Genomic DNA, 26,584 nt, shown 5'->3' on the forward strand with positions numbered 1-26,584 from the left:
GCTTCGAGGCGGGGTGGGGGGTGGGGGGAGGAAGAGGCAAAGAGGAGTCCTGCCGTCCCCCAACCGGGCGTCCAGGCGTGAAAACGTGGGCGGCGGCGAGCGACTGGCCTCCCTCCCCGCCCTCCCCGTGCGGCGCTCCCGCGTGTGCGACTGTGTGAGTGCGTGTGTCTCCCTCTCGCCTAACGCACACGCTCCGGCACTAGTGCAGGCGGTTCCCGGCTCCGCTCACTCGCTCCGGCCGCTGCGCTCCCGCCTAGCCGCCGCCGCCGCCGCCGCCGCCGCTGCAGTCGCAGCCGGGCATGGTGAGTGACTGAGGTGCAGCCGCCGCGCACCCCGGCTGCCCGCCGGACCACAGCCTCATCCGGCAGCACCGTCCCCGGGCTCGGCGGCCGGGTGGCTTCCCCAGGGGCTCTCCGCGCGCCCTCGGACCACCGTCCCAGCCGGGACGCACTCCTCGAGGGCTGAGCGCTCCTTCTCCGCCCGGCTGCCCGCCGCTCCCAGCATCCCGTGACCGCTGCCCCGTCTCGTCCCGCAGGACCTGCCCGGACGGGACCACGCAGCTGCTGCCGCCGCCTCCGCCTCCGGGAGTCGCGCTTCGGGGCCAGCCTGAGCCGAGTCGCGCGGGACCGCCGCTGCCGCGGGCGGGGGATGGGGCTGCCCGCCAGGCGCGCGGAGCCCGCAGGGGTAGCGCGGAGCCGGCGCGCAGCCTGAGAGCCCCGCGCAGCCCGCGCCCCGCCGCTCCGTGCGCTCTCGCCGCCGCCCGCGCCTCGATGGCGCCATCTCCCCGCCGCTGACCGGTCCGCCTCGCCCTCCCAGCCCTCGCGGCCGCCCTCGGAGCCCGGTCAGCCGCCGGGGCAGCGGCCTGCAGCCCGCGTCCGCCCGCGCCCTCCCGCCCGGCCCCGCCATGGCGCTGCGCCGCCTCCTGCTGCCGCCTCTGCTGCTGTCGCTGCTGCTGTCGCTCGCGTCCCTGCACCTGCCGCCCGGCGCAGACGCCGCCCGCGGTCGCGCCGCTAACCGGACCCTGAGCGCGGGAGCCGTCGGAGGTCGGCGTGCCGGGGGCGCCCTGGCCCGAGGCGGCCGCGAGCTCAACAGCACCGCCCGGGCGTCCGGCGTTTCGGAGGCGGGCAGCCGGCGGGGACAGTCCGCAGCAGCGGCAGCGGCGGCGGCCAGCGCGACTGTTACTTACGAGACCTGCTGGGGCTACTACGACGTGAGCGGCCAGTACGACAAGGAGTTCGAGTGCAACAACAGCGAGAGCGGCTACCTGTACTGCTGCGGCACCTGCTTCTATCGCTTCTGCTGCAAGAAACGCCACGAGAAGCTGGACCAGCGCCAGTGCACCAACTACCAAAGCCCGGTATGGGTGCAGACGCCCAGCACCAAGGTAGTGTCGCCGGGGCCAGAGAACAAGTACGACCCCGAGAAGGACAAGACCAATTTCACCGTCTACATCACTTGCGGGGTGATCGCCTTCGTCATCGTGGCTGGCGTCTTCGCCAAGGTCTCCTATGACAAGGCCCACCGCCCTCCGCGAGAGATGAACATCCACAGGTGAGAGGCGCTACTGGGTTCCTGCCTCAGGTCCCCTGGCCTCGCCCCCCCTCTTAACATAGCCCCCTGGCTCTGTCCTCATCACACTTACTACTCCCCCTCTAAGTCACTTCCACTGTCGTCGCTTCCTTTAGGAGCAGTAGGCTCTCCCGCATTCCGTAGGAAGCAGCTAGGTGTGCTTTTGGCGTTAGAGGGATTTGCAACACACTGTACCAATCAACGGAGTTCGTGATTTTCAAGCATAAGAATTTTCCAATCCCCAGGCTCAGTTTTTCATGGTGTGTGGACACTTTACTATGGGCTGTACCATGCTTAGTTTTTTTTTGTTTTGTTTTTGTATTTATTTTTAAAAACTGGAGTGCCACTTTAATATAAAGAACTGAGAGCACTGTGGGCACCTCACTGAAAAGAACAGCAAGTGGGTTAATGTTAGCTGGGATGTTCCCAGGTGTTAAGGGCAGGATGATATGGAAAGGGTGGTTTCCATAGGAAAGGGTGCTGGGGAGAAGGTTCCCCATTGTGTTGACAGAGCACAGAGAGTAAGTAGGTCTTCCAGTGGGGTGCTTGTCTTTCCTAATGAGACTGGAGGACTTCTCCCAAGGCAGACCTCTCTGAGTTAAGGCTTCTATAATGTTCAGGCCATCTTTTACTACACACATGGTGAAGTCGGTGAGGACTGTCCCTTTCCAAAATGTAGAACCGGAGCTGGAAACCTGAGAGTTCATAGTTCTACTCTGATTTCCTCCCAGCCATGTCTTTGGCTTCCAGGGAGATCATTGGAAAGTCGAAGCCAAAGGGACAACAGGAGCCCAGCCTCTCCTTTAGGAACTGCACAGGCGGAGGATGTGAAGTCAGCTGTGCTTCCAGCGTCCCCGGGAAGATGAATGGTTGGATGTGGCTCCAATGAAAGCCCTGCCCCAGGAAACACTTCCATTTCTGGCACACCGAGTGGGCACTGCCCTAGTTCCCAGGCCCAGCCCCCAGCCCACTGCTTGTTGAGTTGACCCAAGCCTGGCCTGCTCCATCCACCTTTAGCTCGTGTCTGCACACTGCTTATTATCCCCATGGCTTGAAAACCTCCTCCTGTCACTGCTCTGAACATTAATCACCTCTACCTTGCTGAAAAGAGGAAGGCAGGCAGAAATTTCTAGGCAACTGATTGTGCCTGCCCCTCCCCCTGATCTAGTGGGTGCTGAGAGAAGATGTTAAGGACTAGACTTGGGTGCACCCCAGAGGGAGCATCCCTTCTTAACCCTTCATTACCTGACCTCGCCATCACAGTCTTCCTGTAGCTACTCCCGGTATGGGCTTACTCAGCATCCCTTTGGGCTGGAACTAGACTTGTGAGCAAGTAAGTCAGTGGTCTCCATGCCTTGCTATGTTGAAGATGGGCACTGTGAACAAAATAAGAGCAAGACAGCACTTCCTAGGAGTTTGTTCGGTCAGGCAATGAATTCTCTCTTGACTCAGTTTTGCAAAGCAAAGAATGGCTGAGGGGCAGGTGCCTTTCTGAAGCAGATGTGTGTTCTTCCTCACATGTTACCTCTGACCCCAGGGACTCATCTCCCCATTTCTTGTCTTGTCTCAGTAAACCCACACTGGCTCTCACCACTTTCTAGGTGATTCGCACAAACATCTCTTGGGGTTTCTCCCTGCCTCTTCCACTCCCCCCACCCTACTTCCTCTCCCCCCCCCACACACTCCCCCCTCCCTGTCTTCTTCAGTTAGTTCATCACTGCCTGTGTTGATAAGGTTGTGGCCTCAGAGATTCAAGTCTGAGATTAAATCCCTGTGAAAAAACCGACATTGCCATGTGGTTCTGGAGAAGTCACTTGTTCATGATGTTCCTCTCTTCTCCCCACACCCCCCACACTCTGTCCCACAGCAGGGGGACAGTTTCTGGGGTTGGGAGAAGAGAGAGAGAGAGAGAGTGAACTGTGGGGAAAGAGCTGAATTTCAGGCTACAGACCATTATGTAAATAGGTGCTGTTTCTCCCTCAAATTTACCTCCTGATTTCATTCAGTTCACAGTACCTCTCCAGCAGCGGCAGCCTCACCTGATGGGTGCTTTGGAAGCCATCATTCTGGTACTGGGTGAATAGGGGACAGTGCTTGTCAGTGTATGTGAGCAGGTGGGGGCTGAGGGTAGGAGGTCAGTGGTCATTAAGGACACTCAGGAGTGACCTTGAGCAGGTTAGGGAACTACTTTTACAGTTCTGACAAGATAACATATCACCTGGACCTCTTCCTTCCAAGTGTGTCAGGGTGAGTGTGCACAATGCTCTTACCTGCTCCTCTGGGAAGGAGTGGGGCAGGACTCATCTTCCTCTGCTTAGACCTCAGAACTCATTGCTTGCCACACCTGAGTGGGGATGGGGGTTTGCGTAGTCTGTGTTGTTAGAAAGGTGAAGTAGGGGAAGGGGGTGGTGTTGTAGGAGATATGTATACACAGTAATGAGTTTTTTCTAGGGAAAGAGGGGAGAGGTCAGAGGTCAAGTAGGGAGAGAGGATGTGCTTCAGCTCCATGCTTTTTGAAGTAGTGCAGCCAAGAGAGATGTGTTCTTACTGAAAGGGAGAGCAGAGCTGTTGCACTGTGTGAGCCTTCCTGAAGATAAGCAGACTTGGACCCTTCCTGCCCTGGGGCAAGTGGCCCCGAGTCTGAGGGAGTTTCAGTGAGGAAAACCTCCCTGCAAAGGGATATTGTGGGAGTTTGAGAAAAGATGGAAAAGGGATAGGCCATCTGCTCTGTCTTAGTGCTTGCAGGCTGGGCAGCCCTCTGCTTGCCATGCGCATGTGTCGTCCTCATGGTTCCTGTATATCTCCCTCCCTTGCAGGGAAGAACAGATTTTGCTCTTTCTAGAAGTGATTAGCCCTCGCTAGCATGATTCTGAGTGAGAAGTTAGTGTCTGGAGGGGAGATAGCCGGCTCTCTGGGGAGTCTAAGAGACAGGCCTGTGGGAATGATGTGAACACACCCATACCCAGCTGGTTGGGCTCTGGGGAGGAGAAAGCAATGTTAGAGCTGGATGAGGGTGCCCCACCTTTTCCAGGCTGGAACCCCAGTTCTATTAGAAGCTATATCCTTTTCTTGCCCCTGCTTTAAACTTCCCCAGATTAAGGCTGGAACCACAGGCACCCACTGATTATCTTGTTTCCTGAGTGTCCCTGAGGTGGTTACCTGGGGTTGTTTGCCCAGAGAATGATGACTATGTCCTCCAGGAGTCTGGGCTCTGCCCAGCATCCAGCCTAGGAGGCTGGCCCCTTTTGACATTCTATTCTGCCCTTAGCTGTCTCACATTCAAACCTGTTCTTTCTCCTCACCATGAGCTGATTCATTAAAGTCTCAGAGATGGGAACCACTCTAAGGAGGAACCGTGTGGCTCCTTTTTAAAGTGGCTAATTAACAGATGGGTTAGGGAGTTATTAAGATGCTGTACACACGGTTGCTGAAGTCAGAGGTGCCCGTCCAGGACTGGGAGTATGATGGAAGGTGGGCAGGGAAGATGGGAGGATGCTCAGAGAAGCAGAGCCTGGGTATATGTCATCAGAAGGGGAGGGTATTAGGATGTTACTCATCCACAGAATCCATCCTCAGATTAACTTTCTGATTTCTAGAGTAGGCCAGGGAAAACTTCGCTTTGCCTCTTCCCAGTCTGGAAGTCAATTAGAAGCCAGGGGAGCGCCACTTTCTGTTTCAGGCACCGCTGCTGTAACAGGACCACTCCGGAGCTGAGCAAGTGAAGAACTCTTTCTGAATACCAGGAGACAAACTGTCAAATCCTCTCAAATACTCCAGTTTTTGAAGTGAGCTCTCCATAATGAATTGATCTAAACAGAGGAGCTTGCTTGCTTGCTTGCTTGTTTGTTTTTTTTTTTTAAACTCTAAATTCAGAAGGTTGGAAGGAAAGGGGTAAAACAAATCTTGCTTTGGGCTGAAATTCTTTACCCTTTTCATGTTTCCCTTTCCCTGTGAGTTTTAAAAAAAGTTCACATAGGGAAAGCTAGGAAATTACAGACGTTTTATGAAGGAAGGTTAGGGCCAGGATGGCAGAAAGAAGATAACAAAACTAAGAGAGAGAAAGATTGGACAAAAGGTTGATGGTTATCACGGAAGAGATGAAGCAGCAGCACGATAGACCCTTCTTCATGCGTGGTTTTGCTCTAGTTCTTGGATGTATGTGGATACACTGCAAATGAGCCTGCTCCCCTTAGAGGGCAAGTCATGGTTCACTCAGGCTAACAGGCTTCATTCTTGCTTTTAGCAGCACAGCCATGCAAACGTTCCTCAACAACCCTGACACCATGACAACACTCTGGGGTCATGCTGTTCACTGTCTCCTTGGTTCTTTTCCACACTGTCCCCAGATGTGCAAGAAGACTTGCACATCTGCCCCACCCTGCCCCATCTCAGAGTACACTCATCTCAAGGAATCTGCTGCTAAGAAACCCAGAGCTTTCCCATAGTTCTAGTCTCCTAAGGCACCTGAGGGAGACAAAATGTAACTCAATTGTTTTCAACTGATTTGAAGGAGAGATTGCATTGACTAGGATGCTGCTTTAGATCAATTGTGCAGAAAGCCACAGTTAAGACATCTGAAATGTGCAATGATTGAAAGCGGTCAATTATTCCAGGCAGACAGACATGCCTATATATCTGGAGTAAAAAGGCAGTGATACCTAAAAGAACGTCCCCTACCTAGTTCACTGCTGATTTTTCAAGGGCCTGGAAGGCTATTTATTTAGGTCTTAATCTTCATAGCCCAGGAAAGCCTCTACCTACTGAGTGTTGGAGTTAGCTCTCTGCTCTTGGCTCTGACAGTTGCCAACTTCCTTCTTCCCTGTGTCCATCCTGTCTTCTCAAATTTCTAAATAGCCGTGTCTGAAATCACCAGACTCAAGTGTACTTTGCCTTACAATTTTGCCACATTCCTTGGCAATACATGTCTTGTGAAATTACAAAATCATGGTTTGCCATTCTGGCTGTGTAAGACGTCTTAAGGGTGGAGAGGGATTCTTGATGGGATACACAAGGGCATAGCCTACCTTCCTCGCAAACACACCTTCTGTGGTGAGTTTCTTCCTCTTGACTTTGAAAAACTCAAGTTCATTATTTTTCCTGAGTTATATTCATGACTTCCTATTTGTATTGTTCTTGTTGGCAGATATTTGAGGGGGAAGAGGGCTGGGCATGGAGAGTTTACCATCAAACCCTGACCCATGGCCTTGAGCCTCCAGTAGATTTGTTGTAAGAGCAACCAAGGTAGATTGTCAACTCTATTTTTTATTTTATTTTATCTTTTAATTTTTCTACAAGTGAAATCAAAATTTTAGGAAAAGGCAGGCTAACAGATTCTATTATTTTTCCATCAGGTTCAGAATTATGGCCTTATTCCTACAGGCAATTTAAGTCTGTAATTTTATAAGTGAGCCACTTGAAATCAACAGAGCATAGGTCACAATGACACACGTCCCAGCTGCTAGTTGAGTTAGCTTTGGCTGAAAGCCCCCGTGCCTGGACACTAGGCCCAGGCTCAGTTCCCTCCTTTCCTTCATCAAAGCATTGCTTTATGCTTGGTTCTTAGTCATCAGCACATAACTTTTAGATAGTTGGAGATGTGAGTGACAGTTTTTTTTTCTACTCCCTTCCCAGTGTCCTGGCTCTTGAGTCTTCCTGGCTGGTCTATGTGTTTATATCCACCAACAGGATTTCTTGCAATGGTCCCTGGTTGGTCTTTTTATACAGTTTCTTCGCGTTCTTTTCTAAAGGGCAATAACCTGATCTAAGCATAATCCTTTAATAAGATGTGAGTAATGCGGACTGTTGAAGAAGGAAAATACAGCATATGCCAAAGGAGGGTGGACCAGGGCAGGGAAACACTGAATAACAGTGTGGGTAGATTTCTGAAATTAAAAATGTGGCTCTGGATGCTTCTGCTCTCACCTGAAGATGGGAGACGTCGCTGAGACTTACAACATCAGTGAGATCTGCAGGGTGTGTGTGTGTGTGTGTGTGTGTGTATACCTGCATGCCTCTCTGTCTGTCCAGAATTACCCTCCAGGTATATGTAAGATCACCCTTTGTGACACAAGAACACAATTCTCTGCCTTGGATCAAGAAACTATCAGCCAAGGGATATTTGATATGCCAGATCTTCCCTTTGAAAAAAGTGGGGTGTCTGTGTATGTTGAATTCTCTTTCCAAGCCGTCTCCTTGAGAGGCCACGTGCTGATTCTTCTTCTGCAATTGGCCCCCTAGCACTTCTCTTGGAAATACTTTGAGACTCTATATCCGGTCACAATGGCTTTCTGTAACCACAGCATATTTTCACCTTCCTGGGGAGATCTGGGTTTTTTAAGCAGTAGTAAGTCATGGGCTAGGTTGATGAATGGGCACGGTGATAGGAAACCACAGGGCCTTCACTAATGAGAACTGCTAGAAGGAGCGTTTCCACAATCTCAAAAGGCAGGAAGGACCAAAGGAGGACAGAGCCCCTCAGCTCCCATGATCATGCAGACAAGGCTGCTCGTCACGGGAAGATAAGTACCTCTTAGGCTAGACCAGTTTCAAGTGACAGCAATGTGCTGGGCAAGCTGTGGGACAGTTGGGAAAGAAGACAAAAGAAAGGAGTTGAATATGCATCAAACATTTCAGATAACTGCTCAGAAAGGGTGGAAAAAAAGAATGTCCCACATTTCTGCATAAAATAGTAGACAGATCGCTCAATTTAGCTTCCTGCTTTGATACTGAGGGTAAAGGGACCCAGTTTCTTTGGGATGCATGTGGAGAGGAAACCTGGGATCAGAGCCCCTGTTCACTGCCCTCTGCTCTCTGTCACAGGGCCACCGCCTCTGCAGTTCTGTATTCAGATAGGGTTACCACTTGGGTCAGACTGCATAGATATTTGAAGATCCATGGAGATGAGGCTGCCACAGCATTTCTAGAAGATTCATAACAGCTATTCTTTACAGACGCCTCCTTCCCATGCTCCCCAAATAAATATTAATGGGATAGGATTGGTTGGGGCCAGAGTGGGCTGGCTGAATCAAGAGCACACGGGGGAGGGGGGCAGGGAGGCGTTAGTCTATGAAGTTGGGGCAGTCAAGACTGTGATGTCATAGATAAGTACTCCCCCCCCCCAACTCAGTCAGTGGTTAGGGGAAAGTGGGGGCCTGAGTGTATGTATCACTCCTATGACCCCTCCAATTTATGTGGAGGCCTCTTTAAACACTCCCGAGGGAGTCCGTGCACTGTAAACTAGTCAGTGGGTATCCTCCTGCAAGGAGCTTCCATTCTCCCATCTGTGACACTCTGGAAAGCTATGAGCCCTGAGGTCTCAGGTGGGTGAGGTCTAAAGCAATAATGCCTGGCCTTGAAAACTTACTCTGCACCAGGAGTCCTGTTCTGCATTTGCCAAGCCAAGTCTCACTGCATCCCTCCCCTCAACCCCCAGAGCAGAGAGCCCTATTTTACAGATGAGGACGCCTACCCAGAGATGCATAATAACTTCCCCAAGGCCAGGCTACCAGTATGTTGCTCATCTCCGTCTTCTTTTAGGGTCTAGAAAAATAGCTGTCTTCCCCCTTCCAGACAGAATCAAAGATGCCCCATAATGCATAAGAAAGAAGCCCCTCTACCTGCCCCTGGGATGACTTGTCCCCATAAAGGACGATCGGGTCAGTGAGCTCTCTTCCAGGGCTAGTAACACCCCTGCTTAGACTGCATGTGGGGTACAGAGGTGCCCAGAACAGTGACAGGGAGAGTGAAGGCTTACACAGATGTGTAAGAAGGGAGATGGAATCTTGACGTTCATGGAAGGAAAAACAAAAAGAACCCATCCCCCCTGTGGTCCAGAAGGAAGCCCTGGGCAATTGTGCATGAGTCATAGGCTCTGAGAGAGATGAGAGGAGCTAGGAAGTGGAGGAAAGATGAGGTCCAGGGAGAGGATGAACCTCAGGGCGCCCCCAGTTTTAATTACTGAGGCCCGCAGCTTGCTAACAGGTCCATTTATCATAGCCTCTGTCCACCTCCCTTCCCCTTTTGTAACACCTGGGTGCTTCACATGCAAGAGAAGGCTGCAGCCAACTCTCTCATGCCCACTCTTTCCCCTCTCACTTCTGTCTCACTAACCTTGTGAATTCCAGACTTGCCCCTTCTACAGTCTCTGCTTCCTTCCTTCTCAGGTCAGAGGACCTGGGAGCCACCGGAGTGGGGTGATTGTGTGTGTGTGTGTGTGGTCTCCAGCTATTGTGTCTAAGGGTTAGCCAGCCAGCGTGGGGTGGGGCCCACAACCTTGGCATCCTCGGTCTGTAGACCAAGGGTACCCGAGCAGAGTCTCCAGTAGTGGAAGCTTTCTCAGCAGCCTCCAGAAACCTAGCTCTGCACATTGGTTCTCTTGCTTCTTTCCAGCTTTTTGCCCTCCCAGGATCCTCTCCGCCTAAAGCCACTGTTCCTGTGCCCTGGGAGCTAAAGCTCCAGCAACGTTTTAGGTGGTTAGAACCTTGGACCCATTCCCTAAAGCTGGTACAAAATCGCTCGGGATTTTGGCATTTTGTTTCATGTCCTGTTCCTCTTAGCTTCTGCATTAAAGTCCCATTACTCAAAACACCTGTCCTCCAGACTTGTATGTTGTTCCTAAGCCAAATGCCCTCTTCTGGGAAATGTGGCTTTTACCCTTCTCCCTCTTCCTGCACTCCAGCTGCTCTCTGAGGAGGAACTTGGACCCTGGGATGGGCTTTATATTATATACAATCTGAGAGAACCTTCTATAATTCTTCCATCTCTTCCTTTCCTAGGTCCTGAGGCTTAAGACCTTTGCTGATTTTAGTAGATGGGTACGGGGGGAGGGGGGGTGGTAGTGGCAGTTGTTGGGAAGTATTTGTTTGTTTTTCCAGTTCTGGAGTCAGGGTCACATTTCTGGAGTCAGGGTCACATTTCAGCAAGAGAGAGTTGTGACTTCACACTGGCTGTTTTTTTGGAGGGTGAATGAGGTTCACATCAAGCGGCCTCCATGGAGCGATTGGCAGGATACTAGTCCAGATGCCAATGCTGCTTCAGAACAGGAGGAAGACTGCAGAGCTATGCTATGCTCCTAGTTGTCTGTCTCTGACTTATTACTGTCAAGAAAGCTGCCTGAAGTATCCTGGGAGCGACAGCCCATAGGCTCCAGGATCCAGTGCAGGTCATGTGTGCTTAGATGACCCCCAGCCAGGACACATGTCCATGCAATGAGTGCTTCTTCTCTGGAACCTGGAGCACTTGAAAAGAGGAATAGCATGTCTTTAAGCAAAGAGTCCATTGTGTTTCTTCTCTTTAAAGTCACATCATTAAAATGTATCTTCTTGTGACTTTCATGTCTCCTCTGCCACCACCGCTTTCTCATTTCTCCTTCTCTTGATTCCTAGTAACTTCTGTCTTGTCTTTCTAACCCCTACCTCCTCCAGCTCTTCATCCTGAATCCATCCAGCTGTGACTTCATTAAATAGCATCGATTCAGTTGCCACTTATTCAAAATTTATCCAAATTGTACCGGGACAGAGTTGTTTTTTCCTTTCTCTGTCTGATAGAAAGCTACGCACGATGAACAGATTAATAGCTCAGACAAGACTGCAAACTGTGCAGGGCACATACGCTACAGAGAAGGACAAACTGTCTGGGCCATCCAGGTAGACAGCTGGCATGCTAAGGACCAATTGTTCATATCTATTCAATAAAGTAGCTTCTAAAGATCGATTTTATTTTATTATTTTTAAATTTCATTTTAAACACCACAAGGAACAGTAAAAATGTTATTTTCTGGCTTAGGCCCATTTTCATCTATTCTGGAAGCAGAAACCAGAAGACCACAAGTTCAAGGCCTACCTGCACTCTAGAGTGAGTTTGAACAATTTAGTAAAGACCCTATCTCACACTAAAAAGTCAAAGATGTTTGGGAATAAAGTACTTGCTTCCTATGCATTGAGTTAGGTGAGACCCTCAGTATTATGCCCAGCTGTGTGTCTGCACAGTTATATTCTGCATGTGTCTGGTAATTCTATTCCTGTATCACCTTCCCAAATTGCTATAGAATGAGTGTTGCTCAACTTCCTTCAAATTCTGTTTGAATTCCCTCTAGGAACTCTCTCAGATTTCCCCCTTTGTTTCTTTTTTCATTTCACTTTCTCATGTTCTTAGAACCCACGACCTTTTTGACTTTGAGAAGTAGTGTTTGTTTACGCTGTCATAGCTGCAGGATGGCTAGCCGACCCTGCCAGGAAAGGGTCCCAGCTTTCAGACTGGAACCTACTTATGACAGCTTGTCCTACTTATGGGGGACAGAGAATTTTTGTTCCATTTGGGGGTCTTGCTCAGTGGCCTCGGGTATATAAATCGCTGTCCCAACACCACTGTTGAGTGAAGGCAGCGTCACACCTCCTGAAAGCAGTCAGCAACGCATCCTTGCCTCTTCTAGATAACGGACTTTGACATCCTCCCTTCATCTGCTCATGTGCTCCCCAGGAACAGATAACAGAGCTCTTTTCTCTTAATTAGGGGTTTGTCATCCATCTTCTCCTACCTTGGAGAATTTTCTGAATGTCAAGACAGGGAGCCACTTCCATCACACCATCTCCATGATCTTTGTGAGTCCTTTAACCCCTCTGGTCTATTAGCTGGGTGTGGGATAAGGGAGAATACACTGCAGTGGCATGGGCTTCTATGGCTAATTCTGACCCCTGTACACCTGGAAAGTCAGGACAACAGGTGGCATCTTCAGTCAAAAGCACAGCATCCCTGGGGAGGGAATCTCTTTTCCTTATACATACCTGTATTCTTACCTTATAGTCTTTGTTGAAGGACAAAAAAATGTCCTTTGCAAATGGCCTCATAAGAATGCCTCGTTGTAGCATGTTTATCTTATAGATACTCTTGGCAGAAAGGAACTCAGAATGCCTTTTTGGTCTTTTGTATCTGGGGATCATCTCTTCTCCTCTTGGGGTGTAAGTGTCCATTCATTCATGTATCCTTCAGGCAGTCTGGTCTACTCTTAGAATGCATTTTTAGTTGCCATTCATGGGTAACCCAAACTGACCCTTCACCTTCACAAGACTGTAAAACATCTCAAAGACAGCGGTCACTCCATCATCTCTTCAGTTTCCATCATTTGAATCGATACCCATATTTGTGAGTCTTCCCATAGACCATGGCTTTAAGTCTCTCTAGCTGCACAGAGGCCATCTATCTACCACAAGAACACACATGGACCCCAGCCACTCAAACTCAGCCTAAAGATCCAAAGAGTTCTTTAGGGAAGCTAGTTGAAAAAAGAAGCTCAAGGTAGTAACTTTTCTTGGTCGCAAGTCCCATCAATAGGGCTGGTCAGGAAGTGTCAGCCATTTGCTTAAACCAAAAGAGTGCCCAGCAAAACGTAAACTACTGAATGACTGACTGAGTGACATTTATATGAATATTATTTACTACAGTATGAACATGATGACAATGTTTATACTTATCTTAAATGAGGAAAAGATGGCTAGATAAAAGCAAAAGGGAAGAAAAAGAGAGAAGAAGAAAAAGAAACCAAATACTTTATAGAAAATATTTGCTTAGTCAGGTTGATATGCCCTGGATGAAGTCTCTGGATTTGTTCCTGTTGTGGGCTCTCTGGCTCTTTATGAGCCTTTATCTTGATGCTTCCTTGTATGACAGACAAAACATGCTGTGATCTTCAATGGCCTAGTGCAAAAGGACACACACTGTCTTTGCACCTGCCTCTCCAGGTCCTATACAGGGTTCAGAAACACCTGCTGCATGAGCATGTAGCTTCTTATCATTAGCCTGTGGTGGGAAATGTGATCTGTGGCTGATCCCTTCCAAGATGATGGTGGCTGCAGCTAAACCATGTGATGTGAGAGTTTTGCTATGTCAGCTTTGTTGAAGCATTCCCCAGGACTTCTCTCTTCCACCTGTGCTATGCTTGTGCTTCTCTAGGCTGAGCCCACTTAAGATGTATTTAGCCTGGCAGTGGTGGCACAATCCTTTAATCCCAGCTCTTGGGAGGCAGAAGCAGGCAAATTTCTGAGTTTGAGGCCAGCCTGGTCTACAGAGTGAGTTCCAGGACAGTCAGGGCTACACAGAGAAACCCTGTCTTGAAAAAACCAAACCAAAAAAAAAAAAAAAAGGATCAACAATTCAAGCAGCCATATTGCTCTGACTGGCAGTCCTCTCTGCCTGTCCCCTAACGGTAAAGCCTCTTGGGGGCAGGGCTAGATTCTGCAATACTGTCTTGAAAAAAAAAGATTATTTAGTCAAATATTTATTTAGTACTTCCTAGGTACCAGATTCCGTTATAAGTGTTTTACTAATATTAACTAATTTAATAATCTTCATGACAATCCTGAGATAGACAATATTATTTTTTGCCCTATTACTTTGGCTTAATTTTTTAACGAGGAAACAGAGCCATGGGAGTATAAGTAGCTGGCTGATGAACGTAGTGTATGAAATGGCCACTATCCCAACATAGGCCCCCTACTTAGAATCCCAGTGTCAGTCACTAGGCTATCTTGTCTGTGTTTTGCTCATCTAGAGACTAAGATATTTTAGCAGAAGCAAAAAGGGAAACAAAACAAAACAGAACATCAAAACCAACCAAAACAAACCAAATATACAATACATTTGTATCTTACATGAAGGTGCTTTTATAAACTCACCTGTCATGTGGTTGGCTGTGTGGTTATGCTAACACATCTTGGTAGCAGTTCTCCCTCCACCCCCCACAGCCCCACAGGCTCCAGGCCTCCACTTTCAATTAGCCAGCATTAAGACTTGACACACTCAAATTTCATTCATTCTCAAATCATCCAAAGATTGCTGGAAAGTCTGTTTGATTTTGATACTTCCGTATGTTTTAGACATGGGTAAATTTGCATTAATATATCTGAGGTCTGGAAGAAATACGTGGAGATGATGCTATTGGAAATGGGTTTTCAGATTCTGCAGACTCTTGGCTGGTCGGTCACCTGTTAAGAGTCTCAGGACGGGCATACATCAGGCAGCAGCAACTGGCCCTCCTTACTTGAAAAACATAATAAGCAGGCCGCCCTTTCCTTGCAGAGATGTTTACTGGCTGTGATGAATTCCAATTGTGCTGGGGACAACTCAGACCTGCAGAACAGCTCAATGCAGATGCATAGACATTGTTAACTAACAAATGAGATCCCCCATCCTTTCCTCGCCTCTGTGTGAGAAGAGCGGTCTTGTGCACACACAAAGCCAGCAGCTGTGTTTTTCAAGTGGACTGTGCGAGAACTGGGAATAGGGAGAAATAAATTAAGCCATTCTCCTTGGTCTGAGGTTATTAAAAATATGTTCATTTCAGTTGTCCTGACTGCAGATTTTGGAGGATAAAAACACTCTGACTGCCCAGAAGAGAACGTCATCGGAGAGGTCAAAGAGGACGTCAGCCTGTCCTCAGGTTTGGTGCCAGTAAGATCTCAGTTATCTGGAACTCAGATAACTGGAACCCTTTACCTAGCTGGGCTCGAGTCTCTATACATCACCTCTAGGGAAATGTAAAAGAAGCAGCTATGAGAGATTTACAGGGAAAATGAAAGCTACTTCCATATTCTGCCTTGCGGTTTTGACAATGAGTACCCTTTCCTGAACTGTATACTTTGCTTTCTCTGTGAGAAGGACCAAAGAGATGAGAGATAGTCCCTCTTATCAAGAACCCAAATTCTCAGTGATAACAGAAAAGAATTAATTGTATTCTTTTTTTGAGACAGGGTTTTTCTGTGTAGTCCTGGCTGTCCTGGAACTTACTCCATAGTAGACCAGGTTGTCCTGGAATTCAGAAATCCGCCTGCCTCTGCCTCCCAAGGGCTGGGATTGAAGGCATGCGCCACCACTGCCAGGGATGTCTTGAGAAAATTCTTCAACAATCAGTAGAGTTCTACTTAGTCCTCAGGACTAAGAATATTAGCTGCAATAGTTTATTTGTAGCCTAGCCCACTTTGGCCTTTTATCATACCTCCACCACACCATCAGTTTCTTTCCATTCTTTCCCCAAGTCACTGGACATGCCTGGGGGCTGCCTGTCCAGCTAGCCTTGCTCTTGGTTTAGAACAACTTACTGGACTGTAGCTGAGCTTATTTTCTTCCTTTATGCGCCTTAAGCATTTATGTGGCTTGCTGCTAAAGGCATGTGGGTTATTTCTGGGGTCCCCATCAACAGGGTATTAATAAACCAAAGACTTATAAGATGAGATAGGGAGTCCCAAGTTTCTACGTACATCAAAAAATACATTTTGTATTCCATTGCCGCAGTTGTTTTTAAACTTGGAAATTCATGAAGGCCAGAGGACCAGAACTTGGCAAAGCAGTATCTAGTTTCCCATTCTGGCCTCCTGCAGAGCAGCGATCTAATGAGGTACAGTGGCACCTGGTTAGGATTTCATGTGGCCAAAAGGTTAGCTGCTGAAATCTGTGATGTTTCAAAGTGGATGGTGTTAATGACTCCCAGTGACAAATAGACCCTAGCAGATGAGCTGTAGCTGAGGTCAGAGATCCACTAAGGATTGAAGACTCTGTAAAGCTCTATTGTTCAAAGACCATGGTAGGGTTATAGGGGGCTAAAACTGTGATTGTGAGGCTAGAAGGAAGGATGGATAAATTAGTGAGTGAACAGGATTAATGACTGTGTGGGTGAAGGAATGAATGAATGGATAGGTGGGGAGCTAGATGAGTGGGTGGGTGAATGCACCCGGTGATTGGGTAGATGGGTGGAACAAAGATGAATATATGAGTGCATGGAGGAATGACTGGGTGCATGAGAGGATGGACGGATGGATCAGTGGTTAGATGGATAGGTAGAATGGATGGATGGGTTGGGAGGTGAATGAATGGATGTAGATGAATGAATAAGAGAGTGTAGTAAACATTTAAGTGAGTGAATATTTGGTCTTGACCCAATCAATTCTATCTGCATGCTCACCTATCACCTGACATTTGCAAACTAGAAGGCCATAGCGTAAAATTAATTTTTATTCACCTGATGTAGTTGTCATCTCAGAGGCTTACAGTCTCAGTCAACTAACCTAGGCCTAGTCCTGGAGATTTCCAGCCTCCATACCATCTATCTAGGCCTAGAATGTTCTCAGCCTCTGAGACTCACTGCTGAATAAGCTCACCCTTTCTTGTTCTTTCTGATCTCTGGCTGACTGATTCAACTCAGCTGTTCTGGTTCAAACTCCTCTCCAAGCTGACTGATACAAGATTCAATCTGGCTTCTCTATTGGCTTCTGACTGAATTACCCTGCTTGGCATCAAATGAACTCTGGCAATCTGTTCTGATCTTCTGGCTCCTTCTCATTGTCTGGCTCATTCTGTCTTCACCTGTGTCTAAGTTGTTCTCTCTTTAACCTCTCTCTGTAAAGTTCTTCCAGTAAAACTGCCTTCTCCTTCTCTCTGCCCCTGCTCTCTATAACAGTCCAGGTGAAATTGTCTCCTTCCTCCCTTTCTGCACTGTCCCTCAAGTAGTTTCCCCTTCCTCTCTCTTCTCATGAGAGTTGGGCATATCCTATTGTCAAATCTTTCTCTGATTTGTCACTTTGTCTGCCACTCAATTAGACATCACTTTCAACCATGGCTGCTTCCTTCTACAAACTAACTTTACCTTCATTGCTTGGCATTAAAGGTGTGTACTAAGGATGTGTCTGTATTCCAGTCAGAGGGATTGAAGGTGTGTGCCAAGGGGGATAAGCCACAGTGCAACTAGAAACAGGATTTTTCCAGGAAATAACACAATCTCAGGGTTCACAGTGTGATCAAATATCCTGCAACAACACAGTGGTTCCTGTTTATCAACTTAAAAGTCATCTGGGATGAGGAACCTCAGTTGAAAAAAAATGCCTTCATCTGACTGGCTTGTAGGCAAGCCTGTGAGAACATTTTCTTGTCTAATGATTGATGTGAGAGGGCCCAGCCCATTCTGGACATTGTCACCCCTGGGCAGGTGGTCCTAGGTTGTATAAGACAACAAGCTGAGCAAGCTGTAGGAAGCAAGCCAAGGAGCAGCATCCATCTATGGACTCTGCTTCTGTTCCCATCTCCAGGTTCTTGCCCTTAGTTCCCTCAATGACGGACTATGATTGGAATATCTATGGTAATAAACCCTTTCCTTTCCAAGTTGCTTTTGGGCCATGGTGTTTATCACAGAAAACAAAAACAAAAACCAGTAACCACACAAAAACAAAACAAACAACAACAACCCCCCCCCCCCCCCCACACACACACAAAAGCAAACTTTGACCCAAGCCCATCTGGGGAGAGCAGAAAGAATCATTAAAGAGGAAAATGAGATACATATAAGCGGTAGTTTCTGGGTTACAGAAGATGCCCAGGTTCAAGTTAGAAACAGAATGCTGCATTTCTGTTCCATTTGTATGAGTACTGAGCTAAGTCTGAGGCTTAAATCCATAGTAAAATGTAGGGTGCTGTAGCTGTAAATGTCACAGTGCTAGAAGTGAAGGGTAAGCAGGAACGAACACTCAGAGCCTAAGTCCTATTCAGAGGGAAGACAGCATTCCCACTCTCCTGATGACCAAAGCAGTGCCTGGGACTGAAGAGGGCCCATGTTTCCTAGCCCGAGTGATCAGAATTGGATTCCTTTCCCAGTTAATTGAACCTCCCCATGAAGCATGCAAAACAGGAGACCATAGAAGGGGAGGAAACAGTGAAATCAGCAAGAAAACGGATTTTTCAGGCAAAAGAGTTCCTTGACTTGAAATGTTAGCGCAGCCTGCATGACAGGCAGGGAAGAGGGCTGGGGTGAAGAGTTCCACAAGTTCCTAAATGAGGTACATTTGTTGTCCTGGCCTGTGGTGGGGACCAGGTCCCTGGTGGGGTGGAGCCGTGCCCTTCCTCCCTCATGGCCAGCTCTCTGTCTCTCCCTCTGAGTTTCGGTTTCTTTAAATGTCTCTCCTAGTTCCCTCTCCTGTCTCTGAATATGGAATATGTTTTTTTTGGATTAGCTTTCTATCCATATTTCCTTGAGACCATTGACAACATTGCTCAAGATTTTAAGCAAATAAATAAACTGATCTTGACCCAAATCACTCATTTGCTAATTGTTTCTGTATGCCCAGATATCACCTGACATTTGCCAAATTAGCAGGCCCAGCTGGAGAGAGCAGGAAGCAGTACTCAATGGCTCTCTATTTCCCTTCCTTTCTTCTGGTTCCCATTTTCTCTCTTGCCCTTTCTCCCTTTCTCCCTTTCTCCCTTTCTCCCTTTCTCCCTTTCTCCCTTTCTCCCTTTCTCCCTTTCTCCCTTTCTCCCTTTCTCCCATTCTCTCTCTCTCTCTCTCTCTCTCTCTCTCTCTCTCTCTCTCTCTCTCTCTCTCTCTCTCTCTCTCTCTCTCTCTGTCTCTCCTTCTTCTCTCCCGCCCTGGCTGTGGTCTGAGTCTCTCTTCCCCTTTCTTCCCCTCTCCTCCACTTCCTTCTCCTCTCCTCTCCCCCTTCCCTCCCATATTCCCCTTTCCTCCTGCTCTAATTCCTATGTTCTCTCATTCCTGACTGGTTTCTTCTTTCTTGCTTTGCCCCACCTTGTTCCCCCATACCCTGAAATTTGCTGCCCACTCTTTCAATGCTCCTTCAACTATTCCTCAGTGACCAAGTTTCTTTCCTGTGGTTAGAAAGTAGCTCAGTCCTTAACCCATTTCCTCTGGCATATCCAAATTAATTAGGTGAGACCAGGATCACACATTTCAGAATTAGAATAATATTTATCAAACACCCTGGAGAGTTGAGGGTTGGAAGGTGGAGAGGAAGCAGAGCAAAGAGAGAGGTCATTGAGCTGAGGGGATGGCAAGGACAGGGAGCTGGCAGATGTACCCTCAGACCTCCTAAATGTGATAGTGGGTGGGGAGGGATGTGGGAAAAGCTGAATTCTGGGAATGTTAAAGACCTGCTACAGACTGGGAGCCTATGGCTGGTCACCATTCCTTTGTGGAAATAGCATATGTTCAGAAGGGCATATACAGGAGGTTTGAGAAACACATTCCAGCCAACCCACCTTTTCCACTTGGCTGGGATCCTAGCTCATCCCAGTCCACTGGGCCACAGAAGATCACGCTGAACCAGTTTCCTGTAATCACACGGTCTAGGTACTGGAGGCCACAGTGTAGCCGTATCCCAGAGTTATAACTCATTGTCAAGCTTTAGCCAGACTTCACTCCCACAGATCCACTGGACCTGCTGCTCTTTAAGAAGTTGGTCATCTCAGCAAGTCTTCTTGGGTGTTGGATTCCAGGAACTCTGGAGTCCTGAGAGATAGACAATGAGGTCAAAACACTCAGGAAATCCCACTTAAACTTTCTCTGTGGACAAAAGTATGGCACCAGACATAGTATCTTATTCCTTTCTCTGTCACATTGAGGCAAGTACCAAGACTTGGGGGACCATGAAGACTCCAACAGACAGGACACTCACTTTAGGGTCCCTGAGATCCTCTGTGTCCCTAGAACCTGCTGGCATTCAGTCTTGATTGGATGTTGTAGAGTTAGCCACCTAGTTCACATAGTGCAGAGCAGATTTCCTCTAGGGTCTCCTTACCTCACCACTGTTGATACTTGATAACTCTGTCATGATGGCAGCAGGATGTTGAGCCCTATTCCTGAGGTCCACACACCAGATGCCAATAACACCTCGGTCCTTGCTTGTCACAACAACCAAAATGTCTCCAGATAAGCCAGTTGTCCCAAGTTAGAAACGAGGAGGCAAAATCACCCCACTTAAGAGTAGAGTGAATCCTCCTAACCAAAGGGTTTAACCACGTAAGTCCATTCTTCTTCATGGACATCAGAGAAGTATGGTGGAGTCTTTTTTAAGATGTTTCCCCAGTACAAGCTTTAATAAGATGAAATTTCCCTAATGTATTGTTCATCCTTACATTTCCAAATGTACAAGTTTGTGTTTTTTTTTATTCTGTCTTGTGTAGCTGTCATCATTTAAACTTTGTGTATTATTACCATCCCCAAGGGAGAGCCCACACCTATAGTGGTCCTCTTGTCCATGGGTTTACTCAACCTGGTGCTTTATATAAGCCTAGGCTTTGGGAATGTCTCCTTTCACTTAGGGTGATGTGTTTCAAGGCTCTTCCATGCTAAGGTGTCTATCATTATGCCTTTCCTTTTTTTATGACTGATTAATACTCTATCATGTGGGCACAAAACATTTTGTTTATCCATTCATCAACCAATGAGCATTTGGCTTGTTCCTATCCCTTGGTTGCCATTCATGTCACCTTTAGCCTTCTTTATACACTAGTTCTAAGCAGATCTATTTTCATTTCTCCTAGAAGTAGCCTGGGCCATGTATTTGCTGTGCTCTTACTTGGAATTTTGAGGAACTGTTAAACTGTTTACCAAAGGAGCTGTGCTTATTTTATTTTATTTTATTTTATTTTATTTTATTTTATTTTATTTTATTTTTTTTACATCCCCAATAGCTCAGTGTGGAGAAACCACATTTGTATCCTTGTTGGCACCTGTCATGAACTTCCTGCTTGGTTTTGGCTGTCTGCATACATATGCATGGGCACCACAATGTGATTTTGATGGGCAGTTTCCCCAAGGATTAATGGTGCTGACACTTTGGAGAAATGCCTGTTTGAATCTTGTATTCATTATAAAACTGGAGTGTTTTATTGGATTTTTAATATCCTTTCTGTAGGTTTTTAAAAAAGATCTATTTTATGTGTATAAGTGTTTTTCTCAAATGTACCTGTGGGAACCTTGAGTGTGCCTGGTGCCTGCAGAGGTCAGAAGGACATCCATTGAATTCCCTGAAACTGAGGCTGTGGATGGTCATGAGCCACCACCTGGGTGCTGGGAACTGAACTTGGGTTCTCTCCAAGAGCAACAAGTGCTCTTAACTGATGAGCCATCTCTCCAGCCTCCTATCAGATGTTTTATAAGCATTTTCTCCCATTTGTGGATTGCATCAGCTTCTGTGAAGGCCTCCTCTGAGAGAGTGATTGTTTTGATATCTCCATTTGATCTTATGTTGCTATATTGCTTAGATTTTCAGTGTCATGTATAAGAATTCATTGCCAGCTTAAGAAGCCACAATGATTTACATTTATATTTTAAGAATTTATAGTGCTTGGATTAATATTTAGGTATAGGATCCCTTTTGAATTAATTTGTATGTATAGTGTGAGATTAGGATTTAGCAGGTGTACTGGCTGGTTTTGTGTGTCAACTTGACACAGGCTGGAGTTATCACAGAGAAAGGAGCTTCAGTTAAAGAAATGCCTCCATGAGATCCAGCTGTGGGACATTTTCTCAATTAGAGACCAAGGGGGGAGGGCCCATTTTGGGTGGTGCCATCCCTGGACTGGTAGTCTTGGGTTCTATAAGAGAGCAGGCTGAGCAAGCCAGGGGAAGCAAACCAGTAAGAAACATCTTTCCATGGCCTCTACATCAGCTCCTGCTTCCTGGCCTGTTTGAATTCCAGTCCTGACTTCCTTTAGTGATGAACAGCAATGTGGAAATGTAAGCTGAATAAATCCTTTTCTCCCCAACTTGCTTCTTGTTCATGATGTTTGTGCAGGAATAGAAACCCTGACTAAGACAGCAGGGAAAATTTGTTACTCTTAATCATTTTTTAAAAATGTTATTTCTTTACTAATAGTTGGCATTTTAAAAAATTTAATTAAAAATTTAAAGATTTGTTTTTTAATTCATATGCATATGTGTATGACTGCATGACTTTACATGATCTATATGCATGCCCAAGGAGGCCAGAAAAGGGTGTTGGATACCTGGAATTGGAGTTACAGACAGCTGTGGGCTACCCAACCTGAATGTTTGCCCCTCCTTCTTTAGAACTGACTGTAAATGTAGAAGTTTATGCTTGAGTTTTCAATTATATTCCTTTGGTCTGTATGTCTTTCATAATTTGTCATTCAGTCTTTTAAAACATGGAAAGATGATTGGAAGATGTCTTCAATAATTAAAAGGGTGAAGAAATGAAGATACCAAACATGGATGTAGGGTTGAAAAAGATGTATAAAAGAATTCAGTTTTAGAATCACAAAGATCTTAAAGCTTGTCTTTGTATAAACCTAGTGCTTCACTGATGGGGAAAAATTATTAAATTTCTGTGTCAAAGATTAAGCTCTGCTGAAAGTTTGTGACTGGCCAGTAGCAGAGCTGAGAGACTTTTTCTGTGACTTCCTGGGACATTGCCTTCCTTCTTCTCAGACCCCGAATGATGGCTCTCCAGACTGGCTCTGGACCTTAGGCTAGCTGTGTTTCCCTCCCAGGGTACTTAGCTTTGACCCTTGCTACCAGTTCAGCAGAGTGAGTGTGGTGGGTGGTTTTTTTGACAGGCTGAGAGAACAGAAGGCCAGCTAGGGGAAAGCACTTGAAAATGTAAAATTGCTGTATATGTGCCACTAAATGATAAGATTGCCAACTTGATGATCTTCAAGGCAGGTTCACTGTGTCACCAGCAGCACAACAGAAGGGAACGGTTTGCTTTGGTGCATCTACGGGGCTGTGGTTGTTACTTTCCAGGAGGATGGACCTCTGGAGTTAGATGTGGGAAGAAGGGAAGCCATGGGAAGGGCTGGGATAGCTCAGATGGAAGAGGCTTTGAAGGCTTATGCCTTGGGGAGATCCTGAGAAGATCTTCCCCCTCCAAGAAAACCTGAGGTGCAGAGCTTCACCAGGAACAGACTGACACAGAAGGCGTGCTCTGTGGTGGCTTGCCACACTCTTCTGATGCTCCCTTTGATCATTCCCCAATGTCCCTCTTTCCCAGGGCTACTGGGTATCTCATGTCACACATAATGAGAGACTCCTGTCTAAAGCCTGGTGGCAGAGGGACTTGCTTTAATTTGTGAGTCACCAGAGGACAGAACTAGGCTCATCCCTGCAGTAACTGATGCCTGCTGAGTCCTCACTACATGCATGTTTGGAAGTTGAAGCTTGGAGTGAGCCAGTTGAGCCAGAGCTCTTGTCCCCGAGTCTTTGCTCTGGCAGTTTCTCTGTGTCCCTGCCCATTGGTACATGCTTCCTCCTCTAAAATGTCTTTACCTTCACTTCTGTGTCACCCATCTATCCTGATGCTTGTTATTTAAAAATCTGTCCTTCCAGTCTTGGCATTTAAGATTTTCTCTAGCAGCCTGGCCTATAGGCTGCAAGCTGCACTTCTGCAAGTCAATAATTTCTAACACATGCGACATGACATATATTTTTGGATAGGGAGGTTGGACCACCTGATTGATAGTAACCTCCTATTCATTGTAAGGCCAGTAGTGTCAGCTTTTTCCTGTGTGGTCATTGAGACTGAGGGTGCTATTGTGGCATATATGGGTATTAGGAAAACTAGTATTTTGAAAGAGCTTATATTTTAGAGGTGTGGAATGAATTACAGAATAAGATACTATGCTCATAGCCTTTCAGGGTCATGCCAACCTCACCCCCTATAGTCACCCCTGTGGCCACCAAAAGATGAAACTGTCTTTTTAGTACTCATGGCCGTATCTCTGGCTCCTTCTGTATGGTTTCAAAACTGAGTGCCTATGACTGGAAGCTTGCCTCTTTGTGGTTGTGTGCACTTGCTCAGTGAGGCTCACTGTATTCTCCTTCTTTAGGGCTCTGGCTGATATCCTAAGACAACAGGGACCAATCCCCATAGCACACTGTGAAAGAGAAACCATTTCGGCCATCGATACCTCTCCCAAAGAGAATACGCCGGTCCGATCAACCTCCAAAAACCACTACACCCCTGTGCGCACAGCCAAGCAGACTCCAGGTAAGTGAGAGTTACTCATCTCTAAGTTTTATTGATGCTGCTGAGAGGGTCTAGTTATGTTTCTGCTCTGGTGGGCAGATTGTGGAGCACTGTGCAGTGGTGGATGTCCTGATAGACAGGGCCGGCTTGTAGAAGAGTTTGGGGACTATCGTTCTGGGAAGGTTTGATGTGAGAGAGAGCAGATCTGGGACAGACAAGGTCTGATGGCCCATCTGTGATTTCTCTAGTGGTTGGTGTAATTATCTAATGTGATATAGAGCTTACGACTGCCATGGTGAAGTATGGTTGCCCATTTACTCATGTGACAGGAAGGTGTGGCCCTGTCCAGATGTGTAAGAATAAAGGCTGCATTTGGATACAGAAACTGCTCAGCTATTGGAACCCAGAAAGATAGGAATGGTATCTGCATTTTAGGGTGACCCTTTTCTGTGAGATATAGGTTCCCTGGATTTAGGATGCAGTGTCCTTCTATGTAAGTAGGGAACTGGATCTGAGACACCAGAGGATACCAAATTCTCCAGATGCTATAGCCCCTTGTATAATTATATATGAGTGTTGGCATAGTGCCCCCACAGATCCTCCTGTTTATGTGGTTTCCAGATTCCTAAGAATATCTAACACAATACCAATACTATGAAACTTGCCTGCTCTGCCAAGGGCTTTAGGAAATAATGATGAGAAAAAATGTATAGCTGTTCAGTAAGGCCCAATTTGGGATAATAGCTTTGATTCATGGTGGGTTGAATCCTGTTGGGTTGATTTGTGTGGGTGGATGATCCTGCAGATGTGGAGGGCTGAGCCACCTTTTGCTATTTTGTTTCATCATCTTGATAACACCATCGTGAAGGAAAATGGGTGGGCTTTACTTTACTTTTCTGATGGATTAGTTTAGGAAACTCAGTAACTTGGACAAGATCAGTAGGGTGTACTAATTAGAAAAGAAAACCTGTAAGTGTTAGTAATATATTGGGATATTGATCTAAATATTATTCAGAGGCTTTTATTGGTATGTTATTATTTATTCTATTTAGCAATCTTGGAAATACTTATCTCCTACTTTATATGAGGAATGTAAAGGTTAAACAACACTTCCTAAAGTCACATGGTTAGGAAGAGAACATCAGGATTCAAGCTAAGACAAAAATCAGGATAAAATTATTAAAAACAACAACAACAACAAGAATAAGAACAAGAACAACAACCCAGTCTAACTCATTCCCAGTTAGGCATAGCAATGTAAACTCTCTGAATGGACAGCCTACATACCAGTAAGTTTGGAAGGTTATAACCCTGTGAGAATTATCAGCTAGCTTAGTACTGATCTCACTCCCAGACACACAATTTCTGCTTTGGATCTGGAGTCTTCACATCTGCCACCTTAATATCTGTCACTTTATCCAGGTCTGAACTAAGCCTGCAATAAAGATATAAAGCCACCAGGGGGCAGTAGGCGTGCCGAAATCCTAATTGTAGCTGAGATCAAATCATCCTGTTTATGCTCTAATTCTCTTGAACGTATCAAGTTGTTCTTGCCTTTAAGATAATAGTCTTAAATATTTTGAGCATCTAATAAAAGCTAAAGGTATTCTCCGAATACTTATGCCTATGAGTACAGAGACATATACATTCAGCCAATAGTTTGTAGAGGACTAAAGGTATCCATATATCCCTCGAAAGTTAGGTGTCCCTGCTTCACATGTAAAGATGAGTGAATTTCCTGGGCAGAAACCTCCTCCAGTGCATTTTTTAGCTGGAATACACTTGATCCTTAATGTGGGAGCAGTAGAGGGAATCTTGGTAGAAGCATCTGGAACAGTGGCCACCTACCTGGCTATATGCACATTAGAAACACCTAGGAACATGTAAAAATGCTGGTGTCCAAGAGCCATAGAGTAGGTGGAATCTCTACACATGAGACAGACATTAGTGTTTCAAAATCCTCCACAAGGTGATTCTGACATGTAGCAGAGCGACGAGTCAGTGGACTAGTTGGATCCTGTCCCTGTTATGAGCAAAGACACTAAATGCCCAAATCCCTCAACTTGGCGACATGTTGGAATCCTCTATGAAGCCATAAAAATTAAGGACTGCTAAGCCCCATTCTCACCTACTGTGGCTTAATTGATGTGGAGGGTGTGATTTGAACTTAGGGAGAGTTTACCCACTGAAAAGTGTTCCTAACTTTAATGTTCTTGGCAGCTGTGAGTATTTTTTATTTATCTGAAGATTTATCA

General features: G+C 46.6%; 1 protein-coding gene across 4 annotated transcripts in view; it reads left to right on the top strand.

The window, feature by feature from the left end:
• Positions 1-904: 904 nt before the first annotated feature.
• Positions 905-26,584, top strand: part of Shisa6 (shisa family member 6) — a 294,361-nt gene continuing 268,681 nt past the window's right edge. For all 4 annotated transcript variants that reach the window (XM_052196988.1, XM_052196989.1, XM_052196990.1 and 1 more), the window contains exons 1-2: positions 905-1,551; positions 24,190-24,350. In XM_052196988.1, coding sequence (XP_052052948.1) covers positions 905-1,551; positions 24,190-24,350 — 808 coding nt within the window. The remainder of the gene's footprint in view (positions 1,552-24,189; positions 24,351-26,584) is intronic.

The sequence above is a fragment of the Apodemus sylvaticus genome, chromosome 10, assembly GCF_947179515.1.
Source record: "Apodemus sylvaticus chromosome 10, mApoSyl1.1, whole genome shotgun sequence".
In the NCBI taxonomy this organism is placed as follows: domain Eukaryota; kingdom Metazoa; phylum Chordata; class Mammalia; order Rodentia; family Muridae; genus Apodemus; species Apodemus sylvaticus.